We start from the raw sequence: 26,223 nt of genomic DNA, 5'->3' as shown, positions 1-26,223 counted from the left end.
CACAAAATGTACAGTAAAAGTGCTGATTTTTATGTCATTTTATTCACAAGATTATTTTTGGAATACACCATGCCGGGAGGATAAAGAAAACATCATGGACAGTACCCAAAAACGGAGAAGAAAATCTTCAAGTGATTCGAAGCCCATACACAAAATGGATATGGAGAGTCTAGGCTAAGGGTTTGTTTGATGGTTAAGCGTTAGCAAGCTCTCAAGATTGCACAAGCTAAAAAATATGAAGGGGTCACCGCTTCATAAGGAATGTGTACAATAGAAACTGAGAAAAAATAGAGAGAGACAGAAAGGTAAAAAAGAAAGAAAGAGACAAAGCAAAAAAAATAATTCAAGAGGCAAAGAGAAATAAATTAAAAGTATACAGAGAAAGAGAAAGAAAGCAAAACAAGATAGAAAATGAGGAAGCAAGAAAAATAAACATAAAAAGAAAAATAAATCAAATGGAGCAAAAGGAGAAAAAAGTAAAAGAAAAGTAAAAAGAGAAAGAAAAGAAAGAAACAAAGAGTATAAAGAGAAAAAAAGACAAAAAAGAAAAAAACAAAACAAAAGGAGAAAGACGGAAAGGGAAAAAGATAGAAAGGCAAGAGAAGAAAGGGCAAAAGAAAAAATGAGAAAAAGGAAAGATCACTTTTCACCGCATGTTTGTTTTTGCCTACCACTTTGTTGTCAGTGCTGCCTAACATCCAAAATGTTCTTCATTCTACTTGCCCCTCTCTCTGGTATCCAAAATGGCCGCCGCCGTCCTGGTCACTAGCATGATTGTGGTACCCGGATTCCTGGTCGCAGGATGCGCCCCAACCTTGGTAGGGTTCGTCGTCCTCGGTTTCAAGCAAAGTGTGGTCCAGGTCCTCGTCGAAGCGCTGGTAGGAGCTTGCTTGCGCTTCTTCTTGGCGGGCGCTCACCTCCAAAGAGCTGTGCCACACGCCGTATAAAGCGTAAATCAGCAGGCCTGAGCGCAAAAAAAAACAACACAATACATGCTTGGACTTTTGTCTAGAACAGTGTCTCACAACCAAAAGTGGGTCTGTTTTCAGTGGGTCAGTAGATTTCATTGCAAGCAAACTTTACCAGTCTTTCCTAGAGTCTGAAATTGCAGGTGTCAACTTATGTTTTCGGGGCATTGCGTCATGGTTTATCACCAGCAGTCCCTCTTCTTCTCCAAGAGATGGCAGCATAACCCCATTTTCCAGTCCCCCTCACAATTCCTCTGCCCAGATGCTCCCAATCAGAAAATTAGCGACCTCTACCATAAATATTACGGGCTCCCACCTCATGTTGCTCAGTAATTTTGATTCCACTTTTGCCGAGACGTCAGGCTTCTTGATACAATTATTGTAAATTTATCTTACAATAATCTTATGTACGAATCTTGGGCATTACAAAGACCCTTACAGTTTGGTATTCCCTCTTTTCAATCACCTTGTCAACCACTCAACTATTTGCCTGAGGAGAACTGCTGCATTGCCATGTTAATTTTACTCTGGTCTGTTTGTTGTTCCTTGTTTTACGAGGGTGTCCCCTTGAAATGTTAAACTTTCCCCCCTAAAGAACTCTGTGACTGAATTGTTTAAAATAAAATAGAGGCGCTACTAAGGTTCTGGTCAGATAAGAATCTGTCTGAGAACTGAACACATCTCCTCATGAGAAATATGAATGTCTCTTGTCTCTTTTTGTGTGTTTTATTCAGAGATGCAAGGTAATAGACCTAACCCTTCCCCTCCCCCACCATTCTTCTTCAGTTCCCTCCTTGTTCAAAGTTCATCAACTCCAAGACCTGCCACTCGAAACCTCTTCTTAAAGGTGCTCCCAAGACTCTTTTTCAAGATTCTTGCCACCCCAACCTCCCTTCTTAAGTTTCCTTCTCAAGTCTCCCTCCTCATCCCAAAACCTGCCACACTAACCCCATTCTTAAAGGTATTTCGAAGACTCCTTTTCAAGAGTCTTGCAACCCCAATATCGCAGTATCCTTTTCAAGATTCTCACCACAACCATGATCCCCTCTCAAATTTCCTTCTAAAGTCTCACCCCTCATCCCAAAACCTGCCACTTCAACCACCTTCTTAAATGTATTTCTAAGTCTCCTTTTCAAGATTCTTGCAACCCCAATATCTCAGTCTCCTTTTCAAGATGCTTGCCACCCCAAGCTCCCTACTCAAGTTTCCTTGTCCCAAGATCTGACAGCCCAACCAACTTCTTGTTCTGTTATTCTATGTATTCTGCTGACTCCTTTTCAAGACTCTGGTCACCCCCAAATCCCCTCTCAAGTTTTCGTCTCAAGTCTTCCCTTCTCATCCCAAGACGTGCCCATCTAACCACCTTCTTAAAGGTATTCTCAAGTCACCTTTTCAAAATTCCTGACACCCTAAGTTCCTCTCTCAAGTTTCCATCCACTTCAACCAACTTCTTATTCTGTTATTCTAGGTATTCTGTTGTCTCCTTCTGTAGATTCTGGTCACCCCAAGATCCTCTCTTAAGAGTTTCCTCCTCAGCAGTCCCAGTTTCACTCCCCTCCATCATTAGTAAAGTCCTTTTTGTTCCCTGAATGAATGCCCCTTAATGGGGTTTGATTTTTTGTTTTTTGTTTTGTTTTTTTTTTGTTTTTTTTTTATGGTTGGCTGAGTTTATTCAACCCTACTTCTAATAATTCACCTGGGAAAAACATAGTAACAACACAGTAATAACATGATAAGCTGTTGTTTTAGAAATGCACATCAAACACAGGTGCCCTTTGTGCTAATTAATAAAAATAGTAGCTCTCAGGTTGAAAACGTTTGTGAACACCTTGTCCAGAAATTACTCAGTGGATTTAAGTGTATTATTATTATGGTTCTTGTTATAACCAATAATATAAATATTGGGCCAGCCGGCAGGAACACTGTCAAACATTAAATGTTTGAGGAATTATTTGTGTACGCATTCAAGATCCCTTTTTGCAATGTCAAAGTAAATGATGAGAAAAAGTTGGATCATGTTAACCTAATACTATGCAATTATTCACAGTGACTGAGTTATTTGTTATCTGAATGTGCACATCAAAGGTCGATGGAAAACTTCCCCCCCAGAGGGGGTGGCGAGACCGGGACCTGGGACACCTCACCCCTCGTAGTTCAGTTTTGAAAGAGTCAGCCAAGCAGGCTGTTCGTGTTCCTTCTGTAGGATTAGTAAAAGAAAACTACATAAATCCGAGAGTGTGTGTGTGTACTGATTCACGTATATTGAACTATAAAAAACAGTAAAAAGAATTCAATTAAAATTGCTATGTAGTCCATTTTTCAAATAATGAGACTGAAAAGGTGTTTCCCCTGATACAACTATCTGAAAAACAAATGTGGTGCTCCATCCAAGAAGGCAAGACGAGTTTAAAAATAATTAACTCAGCTCTTAAATTTATTGGCCGCTCCAATATATAAATAAGGTTTCGTTAAAGTAATTTATTGGCCGCTCATTTTTGCAACACTGGTCTAGATCAGTGTTTTTCAACCTTATTTGAGCCAAGGCACATTTCTTTATTGAAAAAATTCTGCGGAACACTACCAGTCAGTGCCATTGCACTTCAAGTAAAAGTAAATGAAAATGAAAGATAGCTTTTGCGGGACCGCACAGGAACACAAACTGGATAATTTCCCACTGCACAATCAATGACCAGTGTGCCTCGGCACAGTGGTTAAAAAACTCTGGTCTCGATTCTCCACCGCTTTAAGAAGACTCACCAGCGGTGCACCAGATGGCGAATCGGGCCCAGGTGAGCAGCGACAACTTCAGCATCAGGTAGCTGTTGACCAAGATGGCCACTGCAGGGATGAAAGGCACGCACGGCGCCATGTAGGCCAAACGGCGCGGGTTCTGGGGTTGTCTCAGAATTGTGAGAAGAAGCACAACAAGAGCGCCTGCCAACAGCGCCGCCGTCAGGCAAAAAACGACGCCGGTGCCAGGTCCCGCACTGCGCTCCACACCGAAGATCACCGTGCTCCACAAAAAGAAGGACAGCAAGAAGAAGGCCAGGGTGCAGCGAGTCACCGTGCGACCGGTCCAGGCCGTGGGTTGCACCGAACGGGAAGGAACGCCGAGTTTCTCCCGTAGGTTTGGGAAATGAGATCCCATGAGCCTTTGCAGCACCGACGCCGGGCCCGTGTGGAAGTCAGCAGGCTCATCCTCAATGTCCTCGATGGTAGAACCTCGAGATGCCATAACACATTTTGTTTTTTCTCAACATGAGCTTATTAGGGAGGACGCATCCTGCCATAAAACTAAATGTATCAATGAATAAATAGCTACAAATATACGCCATATTAAAAATAAACACATAGATAAATCACGTTTTAGGCCTACCTAAATATAGAATATAAATGCTATTGATTCATACAGTCCTTTATCTCAGTATTTATTTTGTCTAGTAGTTTGTCTGTAATTGGTCGTGTATTTTGTTTTGTAGTTAGTCATGTATTTTGCAATCTATTTTGTCATTTATTTTGTAATGGGTTTTTTGTAATGTACAGTGGGACCTCGCTACTTCGCGCTTTGATATTTGCGGATTCAGAGCTTCGCGGGCCTAAAAAGTAATAATGATAAAATAAAATTATATATATATATATATATATATATATATATATATATATATATATATATATATATATATATATATACATATATATATATATATTATTTTTTTTAAGCATTTTTGAACGGGCATCGCTACTTCGTGGTTCCACGTTCGCGGGTTCAGAACTTAGCAGGTCTGAAAAATAATAATAATAAAATAAAATAATTTAAAAAACAAAAACAATATATATATATATATATATATATATATATATATATATATATATATATATATATCATCTCATTAGCTACACCGCTTATCTTCAGTAGGGTCGCAAGGGGTGCTGGAGCCCATCCCAGCAATCATCGGGCAGTGGGCAGGGGACACCCTGAACTGGTTGCCAGCCAATCGCAGGGCACACGGGGACAGACAACTCACTCGCTCATTCACACCTAGGGACAATTTGGACCGGCCAATTCACCTGAAATGCATGTTTTTGGAATGTGGGAGGAAACCGGAGTGCCCGGAGGAAACCAACGCAAGCAAGGATGTATATATAAATATATACTGGACTGTCTCAGAAAATTAGAATATTGTGATAAAGTTCTTTATTTTCTGTAATGCAATTAAAAAACAAAAATGTCATACATTCTGGATTCATTACACATCAACTGAACTATTTCAAGCCTTTTATTATTTGAATATTGCTGATTTTGGCTTACAGCTGAAAAAAAACTCAAAAATCCTATCTCAAAATATTAAAATACTTCCTCAGACCAAGTTAAAAAAAAAATTTATAACAGCAAAACTAAATCAAACATTTGAAAATGTCCATTGATGCACTCAGTACTTGGTTGGGAATCCTTTTGCACGGATTACTGCATCAATCCGGCGTGGCATGGAGGCAATCAGCCTGTGGCATTGCTGAGGTGTTATTGATGCCCAGGATGCTTCGATAGCGGCCTTCAGCTCATTTGCATTTGTAGGTCTGGTGTCTTTCATCTTCTTCTTAACTATACCCCACAAATTCTCGATGGGGTTCAGGTCAGGGGAATTAGCAGGCCAATCAAGGACAGTGATGCCATGGTCAGTGCACCAGTTACTGGTGGTTTTGGCACTGTGGGCAGGTGCCAAATCATGCTGGAAAATGAAATACTCATCTCCATAGAGCTTTTCAGCAGATGGAAGCATGTAGTGCTCTAAAATCTCTTGGTACACAGTTGCATTTACTCTGGACTTGATGAAACACAGTGGACCAACACCAGCAGCTGACATGGCTCCCCAAACCATTGCTGACTGTGGGAACTTCACACTGGATTTCAAGCAACTTGGATTTTGCTCTTCTCCAGCCTTTCTCCAGACTCTGGCGCCTTGACTTCCAAATGAAATGCAAAACTTGCTTTCGTCTGAAAAGAGGACTTTGGACCACTCTGCAACTGTCCAGTGCTTCTTCTCCATAGCCCAAGTCAGACGCTTCTTCCGTTGTCTTGAGTTCAGAAGTGGCTTGACCATGGGAATACGGCTATTGTAGTCCATTTCCCGGACACGTCTGTGAACTGTGGCTTTTGATACCTGGACTCCAGCTTCAGCCCACTGTCTTTGAAGCTCCCTCAAATTGTGGAAGCGGCTCTTCTTCACAATTTTGTTCAGGCTGCGGTCATCTCTCTTAGTTGTGCAGCGTTTCTGGCCACATTTTTCCCTTCCAACAGACTTTTTGTGGATATGCTTTGAAACTGCACTCTGTGAACAGCCTGCTCTTTGAGAAAAAATTTTTTGTGTCTTACCCTCCTGATGGAGAGTATCAATGATGGTCCTCTGGACAGCAGTCAGATCAGCAGTGATTTAGTTTACTGAACCAAGCTGAGTGTTTTTAAGGCTCAGGAAACCCTCGCAAGGTGTTTCGAGTTAATTAGATGATTCAGGTGATTAGTTGAATAGCCTACTTGTATACTTTTTCATGATATTCTAATATTTTGAGATAGGATTTTTGAGTTTTCTTAAGCTGTAAGCCAAATTCAGCAATATTAAAATAATAAAAGGCTTGAAATAGTTCAGTTGATGTGTAATGAATCCAGAATGTATGACATTTTTGTTTTTTTAGTTGCATTACAGAAAATAAAGAACTTTATCACAATATTCTAATTTTCTGAGACAGTCCAGTATATATATATATATATATATATGTACCGTATATATATATATTTTTTTTAAGCATTTTTGAAGGGGCGTCGCTACTTCGTGGTTCCAAGTTCGCGTGTTCAGAGCTTAATCTGGTCTAAAAAATAATAATAATATTTAAAAAAAAATAATAATTTTTTTTTTAAGGTGCGCCGCTACTTAGCGGATTTTCACTTATCGCGGGTGGTTTTGGTCCCCATTAACCACGATAACCGAGGTCCCACTGTATTAAGTTGTGTATTTTGTCATTATTCTGTCATGCAATTTGTCATGTATTTTGTCATTTATTCTGTCATATATTTTGTTGTGTGCTTTGTTGTGTATTTTGCCGTGCAATTTGGCGTAGATTTTGTCACGTATTTTATTATGTATTTTGTCAGGTATCTTACCGTGTATCTTGTCATGTATTTATTTAGGTATTTATTGTAATATTTATTTTGTCAGGCAATTTTTTATGTATTTGTCATTTATTTAGTGGTGTATTTCGGCATGTATTTTGGCGTTTATTTTCTCATTTATTTAGGCGTGTGTTTTGCTGTGTGATTTATAGTGTAGTTTAGCGGTATCTCATCTCATTAGCTGCGCCGCTTATCCTCAGTAGGGTCGCGGGGGTGCCGGAGCCCATCCCAGCAATCATCGGGCAGTGGGCAGGGGACACCCTGAACTGGTTGCCAGCCAATCGCAGGGCACACGGAGACAGACAACTCACTCGCTCATTCACACCTAGGGGCAATTTGGACCGGCCAATTCACCTGAAATGCATGTTTTTGGAATGTGGGAGGAAACCGGAGTGCCCGGAGGAAACCCACGCAAGCAAGGGGAGAACATACAAACTCCGCACAGTGAGTCCGGTAGCTGGATTTGAACCCACACAGGAGGTTCCCAAGACCTTAGAACTGTGCCGCACACGCGCTAACCACTGCACTGCCATGCTGCCCAGTTTACCGGTATTCTTTTTGTAATTTATTTTGTTTTTTACTTTGTCATTTATTTTGTCATGTACTTTGTCATATGTTTTTGTAATGTGTTTTGTCATGTTTTATCTTGTTCTTGCTCAAATTGTCATGTGTTTTGTAATCATTTATTTTGTCATTCCTATCGCATGATAGGAATGATAGGAATGAGTGGAGAGGTGTTGTAAAAGGATAGTGTGATGTTTGGACACGTTCTAAGGGATGGGCAGGGCACCTGTATGATGCGGCAGGGGTAAACCAGTGAAAGCTGTCGGGCCCTGTTCTTGAACAGAAGAGTGTGTCGTGTCACCCTGACCCGAGTGACATGGACGCTTTCTGGTGTCCCGTTTCATCTGGAGGGACGAAAGCATGACCAACTTAGGTGCCGAGGTGCCTCACTTGTATGAATGTTTGGGCATTTGGGTTGGCCATGGTCCAGAAATTGTGTGTGTTTTTTACTATTTTTTTGTTATCGTATGTGTTTGTCTTGCTGTCGGTCAGCCCTCTTGAGGGTTAAGACCAAGGTAGATCGAATGATATTTTGTCATGTTGTGTAAGTTTCTCTGTATTTTTTTAATCTAGTTTGTCATGTCATTTACTTTGACATGTCATTTGTCAGTTATTTTGTAATGTATTTTATCATTTATTTTACTGTTTGTTCTTGCTGCTATTGGGTATTTGTATTTTGCCTTATCTAATGCATGTTTGCATATTTGAAGTTGAAGTAATTTATTTTTTTAGAGTATTTTTTCATGTATTTTGTCATTAATTTTGTCACGTATTTTCTTATAACAAAATGTTAATCAAATGAGGGGGCGGCTCAAACTGGCTGAGCTTTTCACCTAATGGTTGATCGACAAGTGCACCCATCAACTGCAATGCCTTTCTTCACTAATCAACCATTCAGCCAGTTTACACCGCCCCTTATTTGAATAACATTTTGTTTTGACAAAATACACAACAAAATAAGTACTAAAATAAATAAATGAAAAGAATGCATAATTATATGAATAAATTGCAATAATGTCATGTATTTAGGTATTACATGACTTATTTATGCGTTCATTTGACCATAGGGCATATATTTGTGGGTAATTATCTATTTATACATGTATTTTACATTAGGCAGGATCAGTCTTACATGATCCAATCAAAGAAACCCACGGTCGAAATCCAGTTGGTCTTTTCCAGGTGGCACATGGTCTCCTTCTTCAGGGTCTGGCTGGTAGCGCAGCAGCAGCACACAAACGCTAACTAGCGTGTAAGCTAGCAGCGTTCCGATAGACATCATCTCAATCAGGTCCCGCAGACTCACCAGCAGGGCCAGAAAGGAAGCCAGGGTCCCTGAGAGCACGCAGGCCGCCGCCGGCGTGTGTGTGAACCCAGAGACATGGGACAGGGACCTAAATGTAAGGGAAGTTTAGTTGCATGTGTGAAATACACATTTTTTGCTTGTGCAGCCGAATCATTTTTCCGTGGTGTGTGTGAGATCTGTGAGCACATCTGCCATGTACGCAACCGTTACATTTTTAGGTGCAAATGCGAAAAAGGTTAAGTCGCACGTCAAACTTTTTTAGTCGCATGTGTGTGAGAGCGCTTAATGGCAGACCCTTTAGTGAGCTGGTTGAGAGCGATATGAGCCCAACCTGGTTGCATTTTCCTGATATTTTCTCACAGACAGTGAGAAAAGATAGGTCACAGCACTTCAAACTATATTCTTAGTCATATAGGGGTGAGGAGCAAAGAAAATCAGTAACAACTATATTTTTGAAAGTTTCTGAACCTTTCAGTTAAGCGGGGAGAGCGTTTCAATTGCAATAAGGGCACAGTTTGTCTGAGTTTTTGAAAAAATTTGCAGTGTGAGAGTGCTTCAAACGTCATTTTAAGTCGCATATGTAAGAGCTTCAACGTAAATCATTTTATTGCATATGCTAAAATATTTCAGTTAGATGGATGAAAGTGTTTCAGTCACAATACAGGCACAACCTGGTCTTGTTTTTCCAATTTATGTTTTTTTTCTGATTTAGGTTCCCGACTTCCTCTCACAGTTTGTGATGAAAGTTAAGTCACGGTGTGGGAGTGCTTCAAACTTGATTTTTAGTCGCATATGAGTGCAACGTATTATAACCTTTCAGTTAAGTGGAAAAGAGAGTTTCAGTTGTAATACAAGTAGAATCTGGTCACATTGTTTCTAATTTAGGTTTCTGACTTACTCTCTCAGTATTTTTGCATGTAGACTCTCGCACAAACCTGAAAAGCAGTCCGTCCGTGGCCATGGCATAGATGACTCTTGGCATTGGGAACAGTGATCCCAGCAGGGACACGCTAAGCCCGGCGATTGAGCCCACCGCCACCATGTACTTCCCCCAGAGGAGGCCGTGCGCCGCAAACATTTCCATGAGAGGTGCTGAGCCGTCAATTAGGTTGTAGGGGATCATCAGGGTCAGGATTACACTCACCTATTTTAAGATTGCAAACCTTGATAGCATCTCCAGTTGGATTCTTAGTATTGGTGGGTACTGACCGACACGTATGCGCTGAGACACGTGACCAGGGAGGCGGTAATGGCGTAAGGGATGGAAGTGTTGGGGTCCTGCGCCTCCTCCCCAGTGGTGGCAATGATGTCAAAGCCAATAAAGGCGTAGAAGCAGGTCGCCGCTCCTTCCATCACCTGAGTCCGAGACATTTCAAAAAGAGGTCATTGGGACATCTCTGTCAACCCTATCACTGATTCCAAAACTAACCATAACCCAGGCTTGAATTCTAACCCTAGCTCCTACCCTATCCATAACGAAAGCTCCAACCCTAACCCCTTGGTTCATCCTTAAACTTAACTCTGAAGCCAACCACCCAAAACTTCAACCATAACCAAAGTTCTAACCCAATGAAAGATCCAACTTAGACCCTCGCTCAAATACTGGTAGTAACTTCAATCCAAACCCTCGCTCTAACCCTAAAATTTTGTCCAACCCTAACCCAAGGCAAAACCCTAGCTCCAACCCTAAACCCAACGCTGGATCCAACTTTAACCCTTGCTCCAACACTGGCCCTAACTCCAATTCAAAACCTAGCACCAACCCTTACCCTAGGTCCAACCCTAATAATGACCCGAGCTTTAATCCCAACCCTTGGTTTAACCTTCCAACCACAACCATAACCGAAGCTTTCACCCTAAACCCAACACTAGATCAAACTTAAACCCGAGCTTCAACACTAACCCTAACTCCAATCCAAAACCAACTCCAACCCCATAACCTAGGTCCGCCCTGACCCTTGCTCCAACCCTAACCGTAACCTGGCCATACGTCTAACCCTAGCTCCAACCCTAATCATAACCTAATCTCCAACCCGAGCCTTAGCTCCAACCATAACAATATACCAAACTCCAACCCTAAACCCGACCTAAAACACGGGCCCTAACTCCAATCCTAGTCATAGCTCCACTCAAGCTCGCCAAACTTTGCTTGAGGAGATAAGCTGCTTTTTTCTATTAACATTTGTTTCTGGAGTTGCTCCCAGTCTGGTTGTATGTGTGAGAGAGTGTAGTAGTATATGTGATATAAAACGTATAAAAATAAATTGACAGGAATAATAAAAGCGAGCAAAAAATTATACCATACCAATTTATTACATAATAACGAAAAGTAATATTGCAGGTATTTGGGATATATTAAATAGTATATATAAAAAAGTGTATAATAAAAGAAAAAAAATCAAGTCATGTCAAATTTATTTACAGTATATAGCCCCTAATCACCAAAATGTCTCAAAGGACTGCACAGGATTACATTTTTTACACAATTACCTGATCTTAAACCAACATGCGGGCAAGGAACAACTCAAAACCTCAGCGTGAGAAAAAATAGAAACTTTTGATGCTAGACATCGGGAGACCAGAAAAAATAGAAACTTTTGATGCTAGACATCGGGAGACCAGAAAGCAGTACATTACAGTAATCAAGCCGAGAAGTAATAAACGCATGAATTAAAATCTCTGCATCTGATTGGGACAGCATCGAGCGAATCTTCGCAATATTACGTAGGTGGTAGAAAGCTATTCCAGTAGTATTTTTCACGTGTGACTGAAACGACAGATTAGGATCAAATATAACACCTAGATTTTTGACCGAGTCACTATGGGTGATATTACATTTGTCTAGGTTCAGGGTAGTGTTTGAAAAAGACTCACGACCGTGAGCTGGACCAATAATCAACATTTCAGTTTTTTCTGGGTTAAGGCGCAAAAAATTAAGTGACATCTATCTTTGAATCTCAGTAAGGCAAGCCTCCAGATTTCTACAATTTAACTGTCCAGTTGTATCCAATGGCACATACAGTTGAGTGTCATCTGCATAGCAATGGTAACTAATATTATACTTGCGGATAATGTCACCAAGTGGGATCATATGAATACTAAAAAGAAGGGGGGCAAGTACAGAGCCCTGTGGAACACCACAAGGGACATTAGATTATTTAGAGGTCAGATTGCCATAGTTAACACATTGCATCCTGTCTGACAGGTAGAACCTAAACCATGAGAGTACAGTTCCTGAGATACAAATTCATTCCAGACGAACAAGTAATATGTTGTGGTCGACAGTATCAAAAGTAGCACTGAGATCCTGCAGCAGTAACATTGTTGAGGCACCAGAATCTATTGCTAAAAGGAGATCATTGGTTACTTTAGCCAGGGCTGTCTCAGTAGAGTGATTTGCCCTAAATGCTGACTGGACAGTATCAAAGTGGTTATTTTCTGACATGAAGTCATTTAACTGCTGTGTAGCAACCTTTTCAGGTAATTTAAAAAAAAATGGCAGATTTGACACTTGCCTATAATTACGTAGGCTTTCTGGGTCAAGGTTAGGTCGCTTAAGCGTGGGTTGAATGACGGCAGACTTGAAAGCTACAGGAACAATACCAGAGGATAGCGATATATTAATAATATTTAAAACTCATGGTCCTAAGATCCCAAACAGATCCTTCACCAGTGAAGCTGGAAACGGATCAAACAGGCCAGTAGTTTGTTTGGCCCTACTGACCATCTGTGTTAGACTATCGAGGGAGAAATCATTGAGACTGGAGAATGTTTCTGAACAACCGCCGACACGGTCCTTACCTAACACCTCCACATCTTTGAGATAGGAGGAGGTTACAGAGCGTTCTTTTAAAATGTCATTCCTGATTAGTTGAATCTTTTTATTAAAAAATTCCATAATGTGATCAGCAGAATAAGTAGAACTATTTGGGTTAAGTTGTTGTCTGGTAAATTTCGCCATTGTGTCAAACAAAAATTTCGGATTATTCTTATGTTTAACAATAATCTCAGAGAAAAACGATGCTTTCGCTGAGGCAAGAGCTACTTTATATTTCAGCAAGCTGTCACACCAGGCCAGTGGGAAGACCTCCTTTGTAGTGCGCCATTTTCGTTCAAGTTTTCTGCAACCTTGTTTGAGTTACCTGGTTTCTTCAGTAAACCAAGGTGTATGCTTCTTAGGTCGAAATTTATGCCTTAGGGGCACCACAGAATCAAGAACATTAACCAAAGCAGTATTAAAGTTGTTTGTAAGTTAGTCAACAGACCCAGTGTACGAAGGGAAGGCTGCAGTTACCATAGGTAATAGTTCTTTTAAAGCTAATGCCGTTGTAGGGCGGATATTGCGACTGCTAAAGCCTAAATTTTCCTTATCACAGTAAACATTAAACAGCACCTCACACTTAACAAGATAGTGATCAGAGATGGCATTAGGATACGGTAACACTGTAACATTTGAGGCTACTACGCCACGGGTCAGAACAAGATCTAGAGTGTTCCCATCTTTATGTGTGGGCACATCAACTATTTGATTGAAACCAAATGTATCAATCAGTGACTTAAAAGCAATTGCAAGTGAATTTGATGGGGAGTTTACGTGAACATTAAAATCACAAATAATTACAACATTGGCTGCATAAGTTACTAAGGCTGTTAACAGTTCCGAAAAATTATCCAAAAAATTTGAGTATGGTCCAGGTGGGCGATACACAACAACTACATAAATTGGTGTTGACATTAAGGACCTCATAACAAGTGCTTCAAATGTTTTAAAAACAGTAGAGGTACCAGGAGTAAATTTCAACTTATCTTCCGATATAAGAGCAACGCCTCCACCTTTTTTGCATGGTCGTTCCAAGTGCGAACTCACAAACTTAGGGGGAGAAGCCTCATTTAACACTACAAACTCATTTGGTTTTAACCAGGTCTCACAAAGGCCAATAAGGTTAAGATTGTGTTCATTAATAAGGTAATTGACAAGTTAAGCTTTGGAGGCTAGTGATCTAATATTCAGAAGGCCAAGCTTCAGCACTGTGGACTGAGCTGAACCCTTTCCCGAGTTTTGAACCTTAATGGCAACCTTAGTGGTAACCTCCACAGGATTATACTGCCAGTCCCGGGTCTTGTGCCTTGCACGACGGCAGATGTGACCCAAATTCCATACCACAGGAATATTGTTGACAGGTGGAGTAGCAGGATGACTAGTGGTAGAAAATAACTTTATTTCTTCTTTTTCTTCTCCCTCCTCACCTAACAAGGGAGAATCAGAGGTAAGAAGCACAGAAGAAGATGCTATAGAAGAGTACAGTTTAGGGTGTGTGGTGCAGGCAATGGAACACTCTAAACTACAAAAACTATGTGATTTGCATGAATCTAGCATAGAGCTAGTTAGCGCTAGCATTACAGACTCCACACCCGCGGTTACAGGTTCACTGATCACCTGTGACCTGGTTAGCACTAGTGTACCCTGTCATGGACAGCTTAAACAGTAATCTATATTTTTAGAAAGAGTGAGAGCACCTTCCCAGTTAGGGTGAAGGCCGTCTCTCCTCAGCAGGTCAGGTCGGCCCCAGAAAGCAGGCCAGTTATCCACATACCTAAATCCCTGCTGACTACAGAAACTTGCCAGCCACCGGTTTAGCGAGACTAGTCTGCTAAACCACTCATTGCCTCACGCAGGCAAGGGGCCAGAGACAATTACTCGATGCCGACTCATCTTGCTGGCGAGATTACAGGTCCTAGCAATATTTTTCTTTGTAATCTCAGATTGCCTCATTTTAGTATCATTAGAGCCGACGTGAATGACTTTATCAGTGTAGCTAGCCCTGTCCTGGTGTCGAGATTTGCATGTCAGCTCCCTCAAATTAGCCTCAATGTCGGGTGCTCTGGCCCCAGAAATACACATAACCGTGGCTGGGGTGCTAAGCTTTAAGTGAGACTGGGGTGGAGTGGGACTAGCTAGGAGGCTAAATTTATTATGTGTCTGAATTGGCTCACCGCGATCAGCATGCCGTTTAGGGCTAGTGCTAACCGGACTAGCAGGTTTGCTTACAACCCAGAATAGCAGTGGTGTCTGCGGCACCTAACATTTTCCTTTTAAACTGCTCTAGCTCACGGACACGTCCCTCTAGAAGGGCTACTTGCTTACGGAAGCGGGAGCAACAGTGAAAATTATAATTTAAATCAAGTTGTGGAGAATTTCAAAAGTTATTTTGTAAATGTTGGACCAGAGCTAGCTGCAAATATCCCAGAGTGCAGTAATAAGCAATTTGAGTCACAAATAAAAATGAACTCCAAGACCATGTTTTTATCTGGGGTTACTGAATCAGAGATCTTAGACGTGGTTAACAGCTGTAAAAACAAAAGGTCTATGGATTGGTTTGACATCGATATGGTACTAGTTAAGCAAATTATAAATAGCATTGTGAAACCATTGACCTACATATGTAATCTATCATTTCTAACAGGCAAATTTCCAAATCAAATGAAAATAGCAAAAATTATACCAATTTACAAAAATGGAAACAAACACATTTTTACAAAACAGACCGGTATCTCTGCTTCTTCAGCTCTCTAAAATATTAGAGAACCTTTACAATAATAGACTAGAACAATTTGTAGATAATCATAAATTGATTAATGAAAGTCAATATGGTTTTAGAGCAAACAGATAAGCAACAATGGCTATTATTGATGCAGTAAAGGAAATCACCCATGGCATAGAAAAAAAGAGATACGCAGTTGGGGTATTTATTGACTTAAAAAAACATTTGATACCATCTCATCTCATCTCATCAGCTGCACCGCTTATCCTCAGTAGGGTCGCGGGTCTGCTGGAGCCCATACCAGCCATCTTCGGGCAGTGGGCAGGGGACACCCTGAACCGGTTGCCAGCCAGTCGCAGGACACATTTGATACCATTAATCATAATATACTATTAAAAAAACTGGAAAGATATGGTATCAGGGGCGTGGCTTTGCAATGGATTCAAAGGTGCAGGACCACCAGGCTCCGCAATAGTCTAGTCCCCCTGGCCATTAGACTGTTAAATGGTCAATCTAACATATAGTTAACTCAAATCTAAACGGCTGCTAAATCTGACTTTTTGCACTACTGGCAGTTTTTTATAGCTTGCCACTCATTGCACATTGCTCTCTGCACTATGGTAATTACAGCGTTATTGTTACAGTGTTAATGTTACTGTGTACCTGACTTGTTAACCTGACTGCCCATTTTGCACATCTGGTTAGCTACTCTTCTTGCACTATCGGCACTATGGTAAAATACTATACGTAGCCAATTACAATACAACTTTATTTATATCTGTACATTCAAGGAAACTGTGGGGGTCAGATGCATCGACATTTCGTTCTGTATACACGTGTACTAGAATGACAATAAAGTAGATATGAATCTGAATCTGAATCTGAATCTGAAGTTATTTGACGGGAAGGAAGCAATATGTGAAAATGGGAGAGTTGTCATCTGAATACTTGGACATCTGTTGTGGAGTACCACAGGGTTCTATTCTGGGTCCAAAGTTATTTAATTTATATATTAATGATATTTTTAATGTTTCAAAACTACTAAAATTAGTAATATTTGCAGACAAAACTAACATTTTCTATTCAAAGGATAACTATATTGATTTGGTAACCTGCATGAATCGTGAATTAATTAACCTAAAAGTATGGATGGATATAGATAATATAATATACCTTTAAATTTAAATAAAACCAAAGTAATATTCTTTGGTAATCGCAAGGCAAATCAAGATTTAGGAGTAAAAATGGATGGTGCTGCAATAGACATTGTATCAGAAATAAAGTTTTAAGGGGTCATAATAGACAATAAATTAAGTTGCAAAACACACATCAGACACATACAAACGAAGGTATCTAAAAGCATTTCAATAATTAATAAAGCCAAATTCCTTTTAAACTATAATGCATTGTATTTATTATATTGTTCTCTAGTTCTGCCATACTTAACATATTGTGCAGAAGTCTAGGGCAATAATTACAAAAGTTCACTTCAGCCCCTTTTTATCCTTTAAAAACGTGCAATAAGAACCATCCACAGGGTAGGATATCGGGATCATACTAATATTTTATTCATGCAGTCCAAATTAAGAAAATTGGATGATTTAATAAAATGTTTCACTTCACAGCTGTTATTTAAGCTCAACAAAAACATGGTGCCAGAGAACATCTAAAAATTATTTATTCGGAAAGAGGGAAATTTAGAACTGTAGCAAATTCCAAAGGTGAGAACAACTAGGAAAAATATGTGTGTGTCTGTGTGTGGAGTCAAACTTTGGAATAATTTACAAGATGAGATCAAACAATGTCCAACTATTCATGTGTTCAAATTTAAATACAAGAAATCATTACTGGCGAAGTACAGGGATGAAGAAAATGGGATATGAGTGATATTGGAAATACTGCTTTTAAAACTATGGTTAACTTGTTTATCATTTTATCATAACTGTTATTATAAATATTATGTTTATTTTTTTTTTATTGTTGTTATTATCATTGGTGCCGCAGTGATATTTGGTAACTAGTGGCATTATGACGTTGAGGGATGGGTATTACAAAGATTAGTGTATAAAATATGTGATTATTGTAATAATTATTGATATCTGACCTATGTAATACGTATATCCATGAGAATTTGTTATATTAGACACAAGAGGAGAAGAGGATTTGTAAAATGTATTTAATAGGGAAGATGAAGGGGTAGGGAAAATAAGCATCTGCTTCTGACTACCCCTTTTCGAACATGTTATGTAACATTATTTTGTTGTTGACCCATTGTTTTTATCCTGTTTTTATTTTAATGTTCGAAATAAAGTATTCATTCATTCATTCTTGTCCTTACCATTGTCTTCCCTTGAAATGTTAGTTACTCTCCCAGGAGTCTTTAATTATTTTTTGCAAAAAAGAGGGAAGTGTTGAGTCTGAATTCATTACAATAAAGAGAAAAGCTGGACCAGTTGGGGTTTAAAGATGATTATATGTTCTCATGAATTGAAAATTATGTCTCTTGTCTTTCGTCGTGTTTTATTTTAAAAGTTAGGTGATAGACCTGACACTAATGATGAAGGTAACATACCCCTGACCAGCCATAGGGCAGAAACATGCCCCCCTCCCAGTTCTGGGCCGACAGGAAAAAAAGCCCAGCCAGGACAATGAAGATCCACACCACCATGTTGACCAGGTTCAAGACGTTGTTGAGGCCCACCGAGTTGCGGACGCCGAGGGCCACGATCACTGTCACCAGCAGGACGATGAACATGGCCAACAGGTCCGGGAAGGTGTCCTCACCTTTGCCTAATATAAGATGTCAAAGAAGTCACAGTAAAACACAAAGTCTATATTCTCCAGATAAATTTTGGGCACTGACCGAGTCCCCTTAGCGTTCCAAAGTGTGCAATCATGTAGTGGCTGATGCTGTGATTGGCCAAGGAGTCAAACATGCTACTGAGGGCCGAGGCCCCCGCCGCGGTGCCGATCAGGTACTCCAATATCAGGTTCCAGCCGATCAGGAAGGCCACAAACTCGCCCACCGTCACGTAACTGTACGTATATGCCGAACCCGTTGTCTTGGGCACTCGGACACCAAACTCCGCGTAGCACACGCCTACGGACATGTCCGCCAATCAGATATTGGGCATATTTGTAATAATGTGGCCGTCTTGGATGTGGCAAAATAAATTATTTGTAGTTGTAACTGATTTTTTTTTTTTACATTTCTGGTTAGTGCTGTCAAATTAATGAAATGTACACTTTTAACTATTGAATAATTATAACCCCAATTCAAAACATCAAAACTGCTTCATCTGAAATTAAATGTACTTTAACCCTGGAGTTAAAGTGAAATTAAGCTTTAACACAGTTACAGTTCGACTAACAGTAAGGCTTAAAGCTACTCTTACAACTGAGTCAAATTGAAGTTTGACTAAACCCCATTTTACCTCTGGAATGAAAGCAACTTTAAATCCACAATTGAAGCTTAAACTCCAGAATATAACTTTGAGCTTAGGAGAAATGTACACATTTAACTTTTGAATTAAACCTTTAAAATTATTTTAACTTAAAAATGTATGCAATTTATTGGCTTTAAAACTGCTTTAATTGAAGTAAAACATGCTTTAACTCTAGAGTACAAATAGAGTTAGCTTTAACACAGTTACGATTCAACTCTAAAGGTAAATCAGAGTTAAAGCTTCAAAACTGCTTGAATATTTGAGTTAAAGTTAAGTTAAGTTTTAACACCACTTTAACTGTGAAGTTAAATAAACTTTAATTCCAGAATTACAGCTTTAATTTATTAATTTACATTAAAGCAAAGTTAGGTTATTACCTCCAGTTTACCTGTGGAGTTAAACCAACGGTACATCCACAGTGGAAGTAATGCACACACAGTGCCCAGACCATCACTCTGTCGCTACCATGCTTCACTGTTGGGTTCATGTTTGTTTTGTGAAATTGTTTGCCATTTTTACGCCAGATGTAACGAGCTTCACACCTTCCAAAAAGTTTCATTTTTTTACTTAGCCCACAAAATGTTTTCTCCAAAAGTCCCAAGTATAATCAAAATGTTTTTTGTCAAATGTGAGACAACTCTTTGTGTTATTCTATGACAACAGTGGTTTTTGCCTGGGAATTCTCCCATGGGTGTCATTTTTGTCCGGTACCTTTCTTACAGTGGAACAATGAACACTGACTTTAACCAGGGCTGATTTGCTGCTTCAGGACCAGGACAACCTGCTGTGGTTGACAGAATAAAGAGTTCTGGTGTTTACCAGAAGATCCTGAAGGAAAACGTCCAGCCAATAGGTGGTGCCATCGATCTCAAACGCTCGTGGATCATGCAGCAGGACAACGATCAAATACACACCGGCAAGTCATACCCGAATGGCTCAAAAAAACAAAATGAAGGTTCTGGAGTGGCCACGTCAAAGTCCGCATTTAAATCCAATTAAGATGCTGTGGTGTGAACTTGAACAGGCAGTTCATGCTAGAAAATCCTACAATATGGCAGATTTGAAACCATTTTGCAAAGAGTAGTCCAAATTCCTCCACAGCGTTGTGAAAGACTTATTACCAATTACAAAAAATGTTTGATTCCTCTTAGTGCTCCCAAAGGTGGCCCAATTCGCTGTTAGGTTCAGGGAACATTGACTTTTTCTCATAGGGCCATATAGGTTTAGACTTTTTTGTGCCTTACTAAATGGAATCAACATTTGAAAAGTTCATTTTGTATTTCCTTGGGTTGTCTCTATGTAATACTAAAAGTACTTTGATAATCTGAAATCATAAATGAGTTGAGGCTGAAATGATGAAACAAGCCAGGAGATGGCAGTATCAAGTAACAAAGTTCCAAATTCTGCACAGCTCCTCTAAACAATTCATTTAGAGTTCAAGCTTTAGCTTTGACAACAGCACAACAGTATTGAAAAGCCACATTTTGAATCCACCTTGCAAAATGTCGGACTCACCCGACATAATGGAGGCCACAGCGGCGATGACGAATGACAGGATGACGCCTGGCCCGGCAACAGATTTGGCGACCAGTCCGGCGACTACGTACATGCCGGTGCCCACACAGCTGCCCACCCCGAGGGACACCAGATCCAGGGTTGTCAGCACTTTTGCTAGGCCGCCACCGGAGTGGCCCCCGAGGTCCGTCAGGTCATGTTCGCCGGCCCCGGTGCCCATGGCCCCCACCGGTTTAGTCCGAAGGACCCGTGAGGACAACTGGTACCAGGCGTCCGCCCAGGACACCCGGTACAGCCACGACGACATGTTCCCAGGACAGTTGTCACTTCCTTGACAACGCCATCCTCTAGGTAAAAAGAAAGACAGGAAAATCCACAAATCAGATTTGATGCTTTAGATTCGAGTTGAAGATTTAAAGCTGCTTTCATTCTAGAATTGAGCCTGCTTAAACTCAGGAGTTAAAGCTTTAAAACGGCTTGAGCTCCGCATTATCTCTGTCCCTAATGAAGACAGAAAAGATGAACTCCAAAGTTAAAGATTTTATTAACAATTAAACCTTTAAAAGTGCTTTCGGTCTTGAGTCAAACCTGCTTTAACTTTGCAGTTAAAGCTTTAAATTTGCTATAGCTCCACTTTAACTCTTGTGCTTAAGGAGCTTTGACGCACCAACTCCACAGTTAAAAGCTTCAACTCCAAATCAAATAACATTTAAGTCTGGAATTAGACATGCTTCAACTTGAGGGTTAAAGCTTTAAAGCCATTTCAACTGTAGTAAGCTAGTTAACTCATAGTTAGCGCTTGGGAGCAGCTTTAACCGTCCTTAACTTTAGCTAAAAAAGATCTCAAAATCTATAATTCTCAGTCAACTCTGAGTTAAAGCTTTAATTATGTTCTCAGTGTATGGTTAGAGATTTAAAATAGACTTAACACCTGCTTTAAATTGTTTGTTTTGGAGATAAAGCTATAAAGCTGGGATGGGCAACTATTAGGAGTCAGGGGCCACACTTGCTTAAAAGAATGGCCTCCGATCCCATTTTTTCAATTATGAATGTTACCGCGGTGTACGTGCCCCACCAAAGATCCACATTCACGCTGGACTGGATGATGAGGTTTTTATTATTACAGTTTCTGCAAATGGATGAGTCACAACATTAGCTTTTTCTGCTGGCTTTGATCTCTTTGATCTCTTTGTAGTTCTCTCTGGTAAGACTAACAACAAAGCATACCAAAGAGCTTTCTTTTCACTTTACAGAAAATACATTTTAGAATATCACAATACATTTTTACATCTTTACATTTTAACAAGATACTTTTAACAAGAGATCGTATAGTGGATTTTTAACGTTTACAATGAATTCAACATGTTTTTCTTTAGTCTGAATTTTAACCAACATCATCCTTTTTTAATGTATATGAGAAAATAGGAATAAAAACAATAATGAGTATAAAAATGGGTACAATTTACCTGCAAATGGATGAGTCACAACATTAGCTTTTTCTGCTGGCTTTGATCTCTTTGATCTCTACAAGGGGAATTCATAATTTAGTAAAACAGAAACAAAACGAAAATAAACCTAAACAGCTTGACAATATCAATCACATTACTATGCATGGTGAGAGATTTGTCAGCTGGGGTTATAATGTTTAAAATTAACTTATTTTGTGGAGCACCAAAAGATATGTCTTACCTTTGTAGTTCTCTCTGGTAAGACTAACAACAAACCCCACCTCCTGGTCACATGTTAGAAGCCAAAACCAAACCCCACCCCATACCAGCAGATGGCACTGTTGGACTCATCATTGCAGGACATTTACCAAAAACTATACACATATTTCAGCAGGAATTTCAATAAAACAAAAGTTATTATTAAACCCGTTACATACACCCCCCTGAAATTCTGCTAAATATGGGAGTGCTACACTAAACAGAAAAAAAATCACATGCCAAAAAGGCAAATACTGATGAAAAAGAGGACACGAAAACTGGTACAGTATTACAAGGAACAAACTGAAGTGCATGTCAGTTCTAAAACTCTCCCAAAAAGGAGTGTGAAAAAAAAGGAGGCGATCAAGCTCCTAACTAAGCACAGACTCAAAGATGCCTGTTACATCTCTGAAATATCAAACATTGTTCCTGTAGTTGTAAGTGCTCACATAGGCACAATTCTTGTTTCTTACTCAAGCTTTGTTACACAAACTGAAAGTGCATCTCTAATAAACTTAAACTAGGGACTAGCAGATATTGCGGACAGAGAATTGTCATCTACCAACTGGTCATTCATCTGACAAATAAGACGACTAGGAGGCCTGATGGACTGGCGGACCCTAAGACCATAACGGTTAGGTTGAGCACAAATAACCTGAGCTTGAGGGTCTGGGACAGTCTAGTCTAAACAGTCAGTATCAGGGGAGTCTGTGTCCGGATGGTCAGTGTTCAATGGGGTCTCGTCTGGGAGGACAGTGTGTGGTGGGCCCATACCCAAAGGGATCATGTTTTCAGAGCACTGTGATGGGCTTTCCGTATTGTCACTTGAAGTATGGTCAACATCCTGTTCAGGGATGTGCTGACTTCCTCGACTGGATGTATCGACTGTGAGAGAGTCAGACTGGGCATCAGATCTGCTGTCTAGTGAGTTATCCTCCACCCCTGGATGAACTTGCTCTTCACCTGCCTATATCACCCAGTTTACTGTACGGACATCACTGTCTTCAACCGCGTCAGGTAAATCAGGGCATACATCACTTCCATGCATAGCAGCGTCACACCCTGAGTGTTCAGATTCGCTGGCCAGATCATCCTCACAGGGCAAGAAGCTAACAGAGAGCAGCAAATTCCTGTGAACTACCTTCTCTTTGCCCGTCAGGCAATCCTTGACTCTATAGACATTGAGATCAGGCTTGACTGATATGACTTCATACGGGGTCGACTCACACTTATCTGCAACTTTGCGTTTCCCCGGGACACCTCTGTTGGCGATCAACACCCGGTCTCCCACGACGAGGGGTGATCCTTTGGCCCTACGGTTGTACAGCTTGGCATGGCGAGTCTGTTCTCTGAGAGTATTCCTCTGTACAATCTGAGCAGCTTCATGTAGATCTTTCTTCAGATGGCTTACGTAGTCAGAGTAGCTGACAACAGCATCATTGGTATTAGCATGTTGAAACATGACATCGACAGGGAGACGAGGGATCCTACCAAACACTAGGTAAAACGGTGCAAACCCTGTTGTCTCATGCTCTGTCCAGTTATAGCAGAATGTGAGCTGCTGCAGCATTTGTGGCCACTTTGCTTTGGGCTGAGGGGGAAGGGTTCTGATCATATCTCCCAATGTTCGGTTAAATCGTTCTGCGATACCATTTCCCATGGGGTGGTACGGAGTCGTATGGGATTTCTGCACCCCTGCCATCTCTAGAAGCTCTTTGATCAGTTTGCTCTCAAAATTGGCTCCCTGATCAGAGTGGATACGCCGAGGGAAACCATAGACAAGGAAGAAATCCTGCCACAGACGGCGAGCAACTTGTTTGGCGGTTTGATTCCTGCAAGGGAAGGCGTGCGCCATCTTGGAGAAATGATCAGTTACGACCAGGACATCTACTTGTTCTCTTGCTCAGCAGTCCAAAAGTCTATACAGACCAACTCCATAGGCTCAGAGGTGACTATGTTCTTGAGTGGTGCACGGTTGTGTGGTTCCGGTGTTTTCCCTACTACACAACGCTGACAGGATTTGACATAATTCACAACATCACGTTCCATGCCATTCCAGAAGAATCGTTGCCTCACCAGAGACAAAGTACGGTTCTGGCCTTGGTGACCTGCTGAGTCATGTAAACCGTGAAGGACTTTCTGTTTCAATGAATCAGGCACCACAAACTGGAAGATTTTCTTGGCCATGTGAGGATCTTTCCTTATTTTGTAGAGCCGCCATTCTGTATGGTGAGTCTGCTCCAATGCTTCAGTAGTTTCATCACACTGGGCGACTCGACAGCTCTCTCACGCCTGGTAGGTCTCTTGTGTCTATGCACAAAGTACATGGTTCTGCTAATTGTGTTGTCCTGTTCTTGTAAACCAACAAGCTGACTCTGTGGGAGTGCCGTTGACTGATCTCCCTTCTGCAGAAGATTGAAGTTGGCATCCGTTCCCATCACTTGACCCACGCCACCAGTGGACTGAGCACTGAAGACAGCAGCAACTTCTTCTGATGTCACAGAACCATTGGAGCCTGATGGAATTGCCCTTTTTACTGACTCATCTGATGTCCCAGCACTCTCGTCTACAACAGCGTGACAATTGTTGGATACTCTGAACACCTCTTGCACAGTACTGTTGTTCACCCCGTTGACTTGGTCCAAGAGCGAGGTATAGGGCTCGTTAACAAGGCGATGACCCACACATGACCGTACAAATGGCTCACGGCTTAGAGCGTCAGCTACGATGTTCTTTGGGCCAGGAATATACTTCAGGTCAAAATTGTATGCAGCTAGCTTCGCTACCCACCGCTGTTCACACGCATCAAGTCTTGGTTTGGTCAAAATGTATGTTAACGGATTATTGTCGGTCCACGTGGTGAAGTGTCTTCCTTTCAACCAATGGCTGAATTTATCACATACCGCCCATTTCAAGGCAAGAAATTCGAGCCGGTGTGCAGGATAGTTGAGCTGGGAGCGAGAGAGCGTTTTACTTGCAAAGGCGACTGGTCTGGCCACTTTTCTATCAGGTGGCAGCTGTGACAGGACTGCTCCAATGCCATCGAAGGATGCGTCGACAGCCAGAATAAATGGCGCATCAAAATCTGGGTGGGCCAGAGTGACACCTGTCACGAGGTTGTGCTTCAGTGTTTCAAATGCGTTCTGGCATGCATCGGACCAATCAGCAGGCGTCAGCTTCACTTGACCTTTCCTCACTAGTTTGCGGCCTTTCTTGCACTTATGCTGGGCACCAGATTCAGATGTGAGCCTGAACAGAGGTTTTGCCTTCGCAGAACATGCTTCAATGAAGCTTTGGTAATACATCACCATGCCTAGAAAAGATCTGATTTTACTAGGGCATGGCGTCTTGCCATCAGACTCCATTAGGTCAGCGACTTGTACGTCATTTATCGCTCTCACCTTCTCGGGGTCAGTCCGAATTCCATCCTCACTGATGACATGCCCAAGAAATTTCACAGTCCGTCTGAGGAAAAAACACTTTTTGGGTGCGAGCTTGAGGTTGTGTTCCTTGAGGCGAGTAAACACCATCTGCAGGCGTTGGAGTGCAACTTCCTCTGTGGGGGCAAACACCATCAGATCGTTGAGGTAACATAATAGGCTCATGAAATTCTGATCACCGAATATTGACATCATCATCCTCATAAATGTTGCTGGGCTGTTGCAAAGTCCCTGAGGGAGCCGGTTGTACTCGTGAAGCCCGAAGGGTGATGAGAATGCCGTGTACTTTTTGTCATCAGGGTGCAAGGGGACATTGTAGTAGCCTGACGTCAAGTCCATCGTGGAGAAAAAGGCATTTCCCCCAAGTGCGGCCAAAGCATCAGCTTGATGCGGTAGTGGGTAGGCATCCTTTATGGTTCTCGCATTAAGCCTTCTGAAATCAGTACATACCCTTAGTTCTCCATTCCGCTTCCATATGAGAACAAGCGCAGATACATAGTCGCTAGTCGACTTCTGAATAATTCCTTTCTCTTCCATCTCGTTCAGAGTCGTCCTCAGTTTTTCATACTGACT

The 26,223-nt window shown here is 41.0% G+C and overlaps 1 protein-coding gene across 1 annotated transcript; it reads right to left on the bottom strand.

The window, feature by feature from the left end:
- Positions 1-710: 710 nt before the first annotated feature.
- LOC148348043 (putative cationic amino acid transporter) lies at positions 711-25,780 on the bottom strand. Its single transcript, XM_088322851.1, has 9 exons — positions 25,612-25,780; positions 20,505-20,851; positions 18,407-18,643; positions 18,116-18,333; positions 10,211-10,357; positions 9,937-10,145; positions 8,851-9,089; positions 3,726-4,190; positions 711-964 (listed from the first exon to the last, which is right to left on the bottom strand). The coding sequence occupies exons 1-9, from the start codon at positions 25,635-25,637 to the stop codon at positions 711-713; spliced, it is 2,142 nt and encodes a 713-aa protein (XP_088178977.1). The 5' UTR covers positions 25,638-25,780.
- Positions 25,781-26,223: the final 443 nt, after the last annotated feature.

The sequence above is a fragment of the Urocampus carinirostris genome, chromosome 18 (genome assembly GCF_059441175.1).
Source record: "Urocampus carinirostris isolate Australia breed hairy pipefish chromosome 18, RoL_Ucar_1.0, whole genome shotgun sequence".
Classification (NCBI taxonomy): Eukaryota; Metazoa; Chordata; class Actinopteri; order Syngnathiformes; family Syngnathidae; genus Urocampus; species Urocampus carinirostris.
The sequence above is the reverse complement of the archived record's forward strand: the minus strand, read 5'-3'. Positions and strand labels throughout refer to the sequence as shown.

Bases quoted from the DNA above. Each gene is read 5' to 3' on its own strand.
- LOC148348043 (XM_088322851.1), bottom strand. From the start codon at position 25,637: ATGGAATTCGGACTGACCCCGAGAAG. The intron at 18,644-20,504 runs GTGAGTCCGACA...ACATGTCCGTAG, and splicing joins TGTGGCCTCCATTATGTCGG to GCGTGTGCTACGCGGAGTTT. The intron at 4,191-8,850 runs GTGGGTTTCTTT...TGGCATCTCGAG, and splicing joins AGACCAACTGGATTTCGACC to GTTCTACCATCGAGGACATT.